The sequence below is a fragment of the Euleptes europaea genome, chromosome 4, assembly GCF_029931775.1.
Source record: "Euleptes europaea isolate rEulEur1 chromosome 4, rEulEur1.hap1, whole genome shotgun sequence".
In the NCBI taxonomy this organism is placed as follows: domain Eukaryota; kingdom Metazoa; phylum Chordata; class Lepidosauria; order Squamata; family Sphaerodactylidae; genus Euleptes; species Euleptes europaea.
In genome coordinates, this window is record NC_079315.1 from 1,515,659 (window position 1) to 1,527,850 (window position 12,192).

Consider the following 12,192-nt stretch of genomic DNA (forward strand, 5'->3'; position numbering starts at 1 on the left):
CCAGGCAGCAGCTTGAGTTTGCCTCTTTTGGGGAAGCTAATCTTACTGAAGAAACCCCAAAAAGCTTCCAAAGACTCCCCCCCCCCCCAGGAACTCTCTGGAATACCAACTGAAAACCGCTGCAATATATTTTTAAAGCCTGCCATTTCCGGCTACCTTACAAAATCCTCCTTAGGCCCTAATCCTAACCATCTGCCAGCATCACAGTCGTGTTGTGAAAGAATACATGATCCTACACACCTAATCACAAGTCTTGAGAAAGGTCAATTGCTTGGCAAGAAAACAAGGATCGTTTCTTCCTTCTTTTTGTTTCCTTCCAAGTTCCGTTCTTTTGGGAAGAAGAATTGGGAAGGTAGATGACTCCGCTCACTGAAAACATTTTCCCGTTTCAAATCTATTAACCACTCTCCCTTCCCGAGTGCCTCCAGCAACAGTGCGTCCAAGTTTTCCGCAAATCCTCAGAGGGTTTATGTACAATCCAAGTTTGTTACCCATCCTTCATTCCACATGACTGGCTACTCCTGTCATTATTATACACAAGACAGTGGTATGTTTTCATGCCAGAATTTTAACAGCCGACAGTATCCTTCCTGATAGAAATCCAACATTCTTTTGAAGTGCAGACGAGAAATTGCTGAGCCTAGGAATTGACAGCAACATGAATCCAGTGACCCAAATAAATGTACGTTCTGAACCATACTAAGCCAAGGGTCAGAATCGAAACCAACTGCAATGTATTAAACATTCAGCAACATCTGTGCAGTTTCGAGAGAAATGCAGACGCGGAAAATAGAGACTTCCTCAACTGTTGCAGAAGTAGCGAAAGCTCTGTTCAAGGTTAAGAGTCCATCTTGAATTGGGAGGTAAGGAAACAAACGGCACAGTCGACCCTGGGGGAAAGAGGGAGGGAAGATGTTGGGGGGTCAGCTGCCTGAAGGTCATTCTAAGTGGCTCGTTCTAGTTTGAACAGGGATCGCCTTTGGGTTAGGTCACATGGTCAATGAAGCTGCCTTATACTGATTTATACAGCTCCTTGGTCCATCAAAGTCAGTATTGCCTACTCTGACCGGCAGCAGCTCTTCAGGGTCTCAGGCAGGGGTCTTTCACATCACCTACTTGCCCGGTCCCTTTAACTGGAGATGCCGGGGATTGAACCTGGGATCTTCTGAATGCCAAGCAGATGCTCTACAAACTGAGCCACAGCCCCTCCCCATATAGGTGGTACCAGGGTGGGACCATTTCAGTCTGCAGGTGCAGGGGCTTCCACAATACGCTCCACGTTTCTTGTCAGGATAGGGTTGCCAACCTCCAGGTACTAGCTGGAGATCTCCTGCTATTAAAACTGATCTCCAGCCAATACAGATTTATTCACCTACAACTACTAATCCTGCGTGAGAATCCCAAGAAGCAACAACAACATGGGACCCGTGCAGCCCTTTCAAGGCTTGGCTCAATTCAGCTGACTCCAGTTAAATGTACAGTTCTTTGTCTGACTCTGCTCAAATTCAGAATAGCAATTGCTCTGTTTTCTTCCCCCTTCCCCACCTTGTGGGCCTTTTAACCATTCCAACGTGTGCGCTTTGTTTCCGATTTCAGATTTTTGCAAGTTTTTTTAGGAGCAGGTGCTATTCACAAAAAGACTTGTTGTGTCTGAAGCTGGAGAAATTCAGTTTCCAAGCTGATTGCGCTGATATTTATCAGCAGTTCTATTACTGTAATTCTGCTGCAAGGAGAAATACTGAAATACCATTTTTCTTTAAATGTACAGGCAGAAGGTTAATTGCCGAACTAACCGGCGACCTTGTTAAAACTTGTAAAGGTTCCATGCGCATTAGCCTCCTATACCTCATCTTCAAGCGCCATGCTTATCTTTAAATCTCAGGGAAGCTCTGCGGAAAGAAGCAGAACGCCGTCCTCTACTGTCATTAGCATTTGTTGATCCAAGAAAAGGTTTTAGATAAAATATACAGTCATACCTAAAAGTGGTTTTTAAAACATCATTTGTTGGTTCCTGTTTATCGCTTTTCAAAATAATGGGAAATAGTTACAGTCACCGGGTTATATCCCACCTAATCTTTCCATGAATGCAAGGGATTGATTTTTGTCCATCACACACCATGGCTGTCCTCTGACTCCGACTCCCCCTCAAGCTGTTCCTGGGGGCTCCCCATCCCCCAGGAGCATAATTTTAGGGGCCAGTTTGGGCTGCAGTGGGAGGGGGAAGCAGGAGATCGGGGTGCGTGTGTGTGTGTTTGCTCTTCTGTGGAAGAAAATCCTTCTATGATAACTTAACTGAAATCCAATTGAGATCCAAGTCTTAATCTACAGCCAGAATTTGCCCTTATCATTCTTTTGTCAAAAATCTATATAGGGGCCATTTGCTAAACATTTTAGGTTGGATTCAACGATAACATTTATCTAAACAAGGTGTGGGGTTCGGGAAATTCGTGAAGGACTGTTCTGCAGTCCTTTAAGCTATGGCAGCAAAACGGAACCCCCATTTGAACACTTAATGCTGGGACAAAATAAGGAAGGAAATGATCATCTGGAGATGCTTTCAACTGCCTCTTCCATGTTTTGGTTTCCAGAACCCAGTTTTGATTTCTCTTCTTTGTGTGTGGGGTTTTGTTTTTTTTACACCAATATGTTTCCTTGTACAGGATTTCTCCTATGAAACCTACATGTTTTCCAGCGATGTTTGTGCATGATTCTTTTGAGACATACAAATGGTATATGCTGGAATGGATCCCACAGAGAAATTCTGCTAACAGAAGTAGGGCTAGCTTTTGCCCTTTCCCGGTCCCACTGGGACATCCCCCTTTGTGGAGTTCCTGGGAGTCTCTTGTCCATGTTGGCAGTCATTTTAGGCTGTAGTGGAAGGGGGCATAGTGAGGAAGTCCCATTCCACTGTTGGAAATTCATAGAATCCTAGAGTTGGAAGGGATCACCAGGGTCATCTAGTCCAACCCCCTGCACAATGCAGAGAATTCCAAACTACCTCCCCCACACACACACACACCCAGTGACCCATTCTCCATGCCCAGAAGATGGCCAAGATGCCCTCCCTCTCATCATCTGCCTAAGGTCATAGAATCAGCATTGCTGACAGATGGCCATCTAGCCTCTGCTTAAAAACCCCCAGGGAAGGAGCGCCCACCACCTCCTGAGGATGCCTGCTCCACTGAGGAACCGCTCTAACTGTTAGAAAGTTCTTCCTAATGTCTATATGGAAACTCTTTTGATTTTATTTCAACCCGTTGGTTCTGGTCTGACCTTCTGGGGCAACAGAAAACAACTCGGCATCATCCTCTATATGACAGCCTTTCAAGTACTTGAAGATGGTTCTCATATCCCGTCTCAGTCTTCTCCTCTCCAGGCTAAACATACCCAGCTCTTTCAACCTTTCCTCACAGGACTTGGTCTCCCGACCCCTCACCATCTTGGTTGCCCTCCATCCTCTTCCCTCCTTCCATCCTCTTCCCTCTCACCACAGTATTCAAGCCATTGAATGTATATAAACTGTATCCGCTGTATATCAAAACTGTGCAACATGTGTTAAGTATAAAAGATTGGGTAGCGAACAGGTGGTCTCAGAGTAGGTTATCATGTTTTAATATGCCTTTTCTACTCTCCAAAACATTTTCCTTTTTGAAAAGATTTGGTATAAATGCACACAAACACATTTTTCTCTCCCTCTAAAGGTAATTATTCTGCTCAGACAGTCTTTGCCATTAGTTGTTATTGATACAGTTGTTCAGTCCCCATCCCAGTTTACAGCCGGAGGCGTCATCTATTTAAGTTTGAAATTGATTGCTGGGAATGTCACAGAGTAATTTACATAGCAACTTATCATAATTAGTCAGAGTTTGTAGTTTCCTTAATGTGAGCTGCACTTTATGCTTAGCAATTGATTTTTCGGTATATCTGCGTGAAGCTTCTTAATGCGTGCCATCCAAAAAAGAAATCCGAGGGTAGTTTTTTATCATTTAGTTAACCTGAGGAATCATAAAATACATTTAATCAGAGACTATAAATAGGAAGCACTTGCTTTAACTCTTTTAATCTGGCGCAATGAGATGAATGAGGGGGAAATGGAAGTGGGGGAAATATATTGGAGTTCCATTCCAGGCAGAAATGGTTATGAATATTAAGGATCCTTGTTTTGTTGGTTCTGTAGGATATTTGCAGCACTTTATAGAGCATTTTTGTGTGTGTCCTCAGCAACGAATCCGTGGCGCAAAGGAAACCAAACTAGCACGAAGCCATAAAGTATCAGGAATTGCTATGTAATTATTAATATTTTGCCAATATTCTTTAAAGACCAGCTGTTTCTCTTGGAACTTGTCACTAAGATGTCATCCATGCCCCCTTTGGCTACTCTCCATAGCTGGAAATCCAGAAAAAAACTCTACAGAAGGGGTCCCCGAAGTGGTTCCCATAGGTGCCTTGGGGCCGCCTACTCCTTTCCTGCCACCCACCAACTACTTTTAGAAAGTTGGTGGGGCTAGGTGAGGCTTTTGCCCAGCAGGGTCTCAGATTGGCTGTGCAGCTGTAAAGGCATCCTGTTCAACACAGCTTCTGCCTGAAATGTTGAAGAGGTAATTAGGGGAGTTATACTGGCAAACCACCCCGCAAACAAAGTCTGCCTTGGAAACGTCGGGACGTGACGTCACCCCATGGGTCAGGAATGACCCGGTGCTTGCACAGGGGACCTTTACCTTTACCTTTTATACATATCCTTGCTCCCTGACATTTTGTGACTCGCTCCGCCTCCTGTGGCAGCCTTTTCGTGGCTGCGCCCACCACCCTGTGTCGGTATTCCAAAGGCACCCGTAGGCTCAAAAAGCTTGGGGACCCCATGTCCACAGCTAGGTGATAAAAACTTTACAGCAAGAGAAAGGAAATTGGGAGGACAAATTCAGCAAACATGTATCAGTTCTTTAAACTTCCCTTCTGCAGTCCACTAAGCCCCTCAACGTTCTGTTCCTGGGGGCTCAGGGGCTCTCTGTCAGCTGGAGATCAGGGGTAAGAGAGGGGGATCTCCAGCCACCACCTGGAGGTTGGCAACCCTAAGTGGACCTGAAGTGGAGCAGAGTCTTCTTTCTGGTCGGCTCCTCCCCCTGATCTAGGGTTGCCAGGTCCCTCTTCGCCACCGGCGGAAGATATTTGGGGCGGAGCCTGAGGAGGGCGGGGTTTGGGGAGGGGAGGGACTTCAATGCCATAGAGTCCCACTGCCAAAGCGGCCAATTTCTCCAGGTGATCTGATCTCTATCGGCTGGAGATCAGTTGAATTAGCAAGAGATCTCCTGCTACTACCTGGCAGTTGGCAACCCTACCCTGATCAGTCTGTGCTGCCCGGGCCCCCCCCCCCACTAGTTGGCTTCAGCTATCTGTCCCTCCCTCAGTTCTGTGTGGTTTTGCACAATCCTTGGCCTCGCTGTTTCGGTACATGTCACAGCTTTAGGGCAGTTGCAGGCTTTGTGCTGGATGCATTTCATTGGGAGACTGTGTTTGCATGCCTGCCTCCCCTGGGTGGAGAACCCCTTAAGGCAGGGGTGGGGAACCTTTTTTCCGCCAAGGGCCATTTGGATATTTATAACATCATTCGCGGGCCATACAAACTTATCAACTAAAAAATTAGCTGACCAAGCCCCAAGCAAGGCAGCTGCCCCAGATGACACCCCCCCCCCGGCACGGGCAAGCAGGCAGGCATCCAACCGGCAGTGCACTTGCCCACCTGGTGGCACAGGATAGGTCTGTTGCACCAGCCGAGCGTAGCTGTCCAGCCGCACGCCGGAGTTGATCCTGCTCCGCATGGTCGAGGCCGGATTCTACAGCCGCCTCCTGCTTCCTCCGGCTGCAGGGATGAAATGAGGACACACTGGCTAAGAACTCCCCCCCCCCTGCATTCTGGCCCTGCCCCCTTTAACCCCTCCATTATCGCCACTTCCACCCCCAGCCCTCTTGTAGTACAGAGGGAATATGTTTCTCCATGGCCTGGGTGGGAAAGGGTTAACACAGTTTCTTGGGCGGTCCTAGCAGCTCCATAGCTAACGACTCTTCCACAAGGGGGAAAAAAGGTTCCTTTTCTCAGCAAAACAAACTCCCATCCACCTTGAATAGAGGCTATTCCTGTCTGCAGGAGGGGGAGGATCACCAGTCTTAGATCCTTCTGAGCAAGAGATCTGCCAGGACCCACAAAGGGTCAGACCAAATGATTTCGCAGGCCTTAAATGGCCCCCAGGTCTGACCTTCCCCACCCCGGCCTTAAGGGATCTTGGGTGCGGAGCCCAACAGCCACATGCCAGGTGTGGACGCTTCCGCCCAGCCTCACTCTCAGCTGGCAAGGGAACCATGTAGAGGCTTACGCCCATGTGGGACCACCAGACTTGCCATTTCAAATTTTCCCTAGGAAGTGGGCTGGGAAAAGGTCCCATGGACCCTACACCAAACATTAACAGCACAATGCCATTGCCAGTTCATGTTCAGCCCAAGAGACACTGGATGTGACTCATACTGACTCCGCAGTGTGGCGTGTGTTTGAAGAGTAATGGTGAGCCAGCATCTTGTTCCATAAGGCCCATGGTAAACTCTCTGGATGTTAATTAATGTGCTAGATCTGGGAATCTTAGCCTTCCTATGAAGAAGACGAAGAAGAAGAGTTGTTTTTTATACCTTTCCAACGTAACTACATTTCATTAATACAGACAGGTAAACTGAGTAGGAAAAACATCACATTCATCAGTTCTCTTTTGTTCTAAACAAAAGGGGAGGGGGAGAAACCCAAGTGGAAATTGTGAAAAACGAGGCAGAACGCAGATGATTTTGGTTTGTCTTGAACTCCAAGCGGAGTTAATTTACTGCCTCAAGTTGCTCACGAGAGATCCAGACTCTTGTAAACAAGCCCCTCCGGAGATGTACCAAGGCAGTGGTCATTTTCTCCCTTAGCGTCAGGTTGCAAAGAACTCCGAGAAGCTGCCAGCATTTAAATATGCAATCGCTGATTCAGTCTTTTATGTGAGGTGGAGACCATTCAGGGAATGGAGGAAACCTCAGGAGTGGGATTCCAAAATGGCATGTTTATGTGTTTCATTCTTTTCTTGGTACACTCTTGACTCCAATTAAGAGCGCTTTCGGTTTTGCGAGCTCGGAGAACTTCCTTATATTCAAAAGAATGCATTGATGGCTCACATGCAAGCCTTCCAGCAGATTGTTCCAAACTGATTTCACAACACCTGGATTTCTGGAAAGCATTCTTTAATTATTATTTCCTTGAGGATATAAACAGGCCGACTGTCCATGTGAGCCAACAGTGTCATGCTTAGAACCAGCTTTACCTAACCCTTGGATAGCTCTTCTCCTCTCGCTTCCTGGCCTAAGTGAAATAAGTTTCACTCCCAAGAGCTAAGCATGTGCTTAACTACTTTCTCCCTTGAAATTGCAGAAACATGAAAGCGCTTATCTTTGGCCAGAACGTGAGGAGGAGGAGGAGGAGGAGGAGGAGAAGAAGAAGAAGAAGAGTTGGTTTTTATATGCTGACTTTCTCTACCACTTAAGGAAGAATCAAACTAGCTTGCAATCACCTTCCCTTCCCCTCCCCACAACAGATACCCTGCGAGGTAGATGGGACTGAGAGAGCGTGACTAGCCCAAGGTCACCCAGATGGCTTCGTGTGCAGGAGTGGGTAACAAATCCAGTTCACCAGATTAACCTCCGCTGCTCATGTGGAGGGAGTGGGGAATCAAACCCGGTTCTCCAGATCAGAGTCCACCGCCCCAAACCACCGCTCTTAACCACTGCACCATGTTGGCTCTCACAATTAATGTTTGAAACACAGGCCACATTATGTATTCACTGATTTTAATTCATTTAAAACTCTGCATCTAGCCCAACAAAACTTTGAAACAATGAACTACAACTTCAGGATAGCTAAAATCTGAAAACTGACAACTGAACAGATGTTGTAGAGTAACCAACCACTGGGAACCTCTTTTTCTTGTCCTAGTCGCTTGGGCAATAGTGTAAAGCTATATGGGTGCTCTTGGCAGATAACTGAAAAAACATTGTTGGGACACAGAAGGACCATAAAATAATCGCTGCCACTATTAAGGCTGCAAGATGAACTTCGTCATTTTTTTTTTTTTACATATAGCTCTCTTTAATTGATAACAACTTTAATTAATCAATTGCAAAAATAAAATAAAAAATAAACATCTATATAGTATTTTTACCAGTAGGAAAAGGATAAACAAAATGTCTCAACAAGAGAAAATGGCAGAATACGCGGTGATGGCCAAGCTAACACATTTGTTGAATAAAAGACCTTTAGGAGAGTTGCAAGAAATAATAATGGAAATGCTATTTTGAGTATGCAAAATTGTAATTATGGGGAACTTATTGCCTTGTAGATATAAGTATCTCATAAGGGTCGAATAATAGGTATTGACAGAGTAGAGATGTTAAATATAGTAATTCCACTACCGAATAGTTTTTTTATATAGAATGTTATCGAATTAGTATCAAGAGGTGAAACAGCAAGTATAAAACTGGAAAATAAAAACAGTTATATAGGGTTAAGAGGATTTCAGTGATTCCTTAGCATCCTTTCTGCAATATGGGTTTTATCAGTAATTAAGTGGATTGTGTTATATGTTATGATAGGTATAGGCACATTTTAGAAGGGGGGAAGCTGCTGTATGCTTGTTGTGCGTATGTGGAGCTTGTTGTGTATTTAATAAACAACTTTTTTTATAAAAAAATGTCTCAACATCTTTAATAAAATATGCAATGGTCTATTTCGCCACATTTAAGTCAATCACAGTTTTGTTGAAGTTGCTAAGCGTTAGGTAATGGATTCATTTGCTCTCCCAATAGAGTCTCTCTGCACCCAGCTCAATGTGTTAAAAATGCCATTTTTACCCATTGACCTCTTCTCATCAAGAGCGGGACGTTCTCTTTCCGGACTGCTAACGGAACCATAATGAGGTCTAACGGCCCTCCAAAGCAAAGCATCCTTCACCTTAGAGCGACAGGAAAGATTTTATTTTATTTTTTTTGCTTTACCTCTATGGTTGGTAAGGTCCCTTGATCCAGTTGGAAGTGGTGTATAGTGCACTTCAGGGGAATTGGCAGCGCCATCGCTTGAGGGCTGGAAGAAGAATAAATAATCAGAATAAACATTAAGAAGCTCCCGGGCACATCCAGCAAGATGATATAGTAATAGAGGACACAACGAGCCACAAGGATATATAACATGTAGCTTAAGACACAAAACTGATTTTAAAATTCTGATCTGGGGGGATCTATCAATATATTTTTCAAGTGACTCACATGATGAGGTAGATCCCGGCAGTTACGCCCATGTTTAAGATTTCCTCCCTCACAACTCTCCTTTTAAAATTCCCCGGTCTCTTATCATTAAATATTTTAAAATTTCCTCTACTAAAGAAAAATTCTACTTCCTCTTGCCCCCTCTTACGACTACTTGCCAGCGGCAGGGGGAAATTTGTTAAAAAGAAAGTTACACCAGCTGCATTGTCTTGTCATTTCAGGTAAAAAAGCCAGCAATGACAAAGGGTAGCTCTAGGAATCACCGGAAACTCTATGGATTTACCATAGAGTTCCTGGTGATTCCTAGAGCTACCCAGTTCCAGTTTTTTATTGTAAATGATGTGACGCTGCAGCCAGTATTGTGCCCACCCACATCCTTGAACACAGCCCTCCACCTGCCAATCCTACGCACAGGGCTGGTTGATACCCCTCCATGCCTCTGGCACGCTAGGCCCACTGGACAGACTGCCCCTGTGAGAGACTATATTTTTTGCAGTTTCCCTGTAACTGGAAAATTACCAGTTTGCAGAGTTCCAGAATAGAACTTTTCTCCCTCAAGTGCAAACATTTAATGGGAAGGGATTTATTTGCATGAACAAGCTTTACTTTACTTTATTAACAAAGCTCCTTCGACCAGAGATCTTGAGCTGTACAATAAGATTAAAATTAATTCATTATAAAATACACAATGTTATTAGACCACACTATAAAACATAAGATAATAATAACTAACATTATTAATTTATGCTGAGCCAGAAGCACTTTAAAAACATTACAGCAGACTAAAACATAGTTACACATCTAAGAACATAAGAACATCAGAAAGGCCCTGCTGGATCAGACCCAGGCCCATCAAGTCCAGCAGTCTGTTCACACAGTGGCCAACCAGGTGCCGCTAGGAAGCCCACAAACAAGACGAGTGCAGCAGCACCATCCTGCCTGTGTTTCACCTCACCTAAGATAATAGGCATGCTCCTCTGATACTAAAGAGAATAGGTATGCAGCATGACTAGTATCCATTTTAACTAATAGCCATGAATACCCCTTTCCTCCATGAATGTGTCCACTCCCCTCTTCAAGCCTTCCAAGTTGGCAGCCATCACCACATCCTGGGGCAGGGAGTTCCACAATGTAACTGTGCGTTGTGTGAAAAAATACTTCCTTTTATCTGTTTTGAATCTCTCACCCTCCAGCTTTAGCAGATGACCCCGTGTTCTAGTATTATGGGAGAGGGATAAAAACGTCTCCCTGTCCACTCTCTCCAAACCATGCATAATTTTATAGACCTCTATCATGTCTCCCCTCAGCCGCCTTCTTTCCAAGCTCAACAGCCCTAAGCATCTTAACCGCTCCACATAGGACAGTGGCTCTAGTCCCCTAATCATTTTGGTTGCTCTTTTCTGCACCTTCTCAAGCTCTGCAATATCCTTTTTGAGGTGCGGTAACCAGAACTGTACACAATATTCTAAGTGTGGTCTCACCATAGATTTGTACAAGGGCAGTATGATAGCAACAGTTTTATTCTCTCTTCCTCATCTAATTATAGCCAGCATGGAATTTGCCTTTTTTACAGCAGCCGCACACTGGGTTGACATCTTCATAGAGCTATCCACTACCACCCCAAGATCCCTTTCTTGGTCTGTCGCTGCCAGCACAGATCCCATCAGTGTATATGTGAAGTTGGGGTTTTTTGCCCCAATATGCATCACTTTACACTTACTCACATTGAATCTCATTTGCCATTTTAATGCCCATTCTTCCAGTATGCAGAGATCCTTCTGGAGCTCTTCACAATCCGATTTTGTTTTAACCACCCTAAATAATTTGGTGTCATCTGCAAACTTGGCTACTTCACTGTTTAACCCCAACTCCAGGTCATTGATGAACAGGTTGAAGAGCACAGGTCCCAACACAGATCCCTGAGGCACCCCACTGCTCACATCCCGCCATTGTGAGAACTGACCATTGATTCCTACTCTCTGCTTCCTATTTTTCAGCCAGCTCTCAATCCATAAGAGAACTTGTCCTCTTATCCCGTGACTATGAAGTTTGCTTAGCAGTCTTTGGTGGGGGACTTTGTCAAAAGCTTTTTGGAAATCCAAATATACAATATCCACAGGCTCATTCCTGTCCACATGCATACTGATGCTTTCAAAAAACTCTTAATAGGTTAGTGAGACAGGACCAACCCTTACAGAAGCCATGTTGGGTTTTGCCCAGCAGACCTTGCCCTTCTATATGCTTGACAATTTTATCTTTAATAATGCTTTCCACTAATTTACCCGGAACAGACGTTAAGCTAACTGGCCTGTAATTTCCTGGGTCCCCCTGGAACCTTTTTTTCTAAATGGGTGTTACATTGGCCATTCTCCAGTCCTCTGGTACAGAGGCTGATCAAAGGGACATATTGCATATCTTTGTTAAAGTTCAGCAATTTCCCATTTGAGTTCTTGAAGAACTCTAGGATGAATACCGTCTGGTCCCTGTGACTTGTTAGTAGTTTCTTGACAAATATCAGCTAGCAGGAACGAGACTACCTCTGGCTCAAAAGCAAGTTGATACTTTCTCAAAATAGGGTTAATCCACAATTCTCTAAGTGAAGCCTATTGCACCCAGAATAATAACACATGGTCAATAGTTAGGGTTGCCAATCTCCAGGTACTAGCTGGTGATCTCCTGCTATTACAACTGATCTCCAGCCGATAGAGATCAGTTCCCCTGGAGAAAATGGCTGCTTTGGCCATTGGACTCCATGGCATTGAAGTCCCTCCCCTCCCCAAACCCCACCCTCCTCAGGCTCCACCCCCAAAAACCTCCCACTGGTGGCGAAGAGGGACCTGACAACCCTATCCCCACAACAGA

General features: G+C 44.8%; 1 protein-coding gene across 1 annotated transcript in view; it reads right to left on the minus strand.

The window, feature by feature from the left end:
• LRMDA (leucine rich melanocyte differentiation associated) overlaps window positions 1–12,192 on the minus strand; it is a 778,901-nt gene that overhangs the window by 126,547 nt on the left and 640,162 nt on the right. The window contains exon 6 of the mRNA XM_056848296.1: window positions 9,064–9,148. Within this exon, the coding sequence (XP_056704274.1) occupies window positions 9,064–9,148 (85 nt within the window). The remainder of the gene's footprint in view (window positions 1–9,063; window positions 9,149–12,192) is intronic.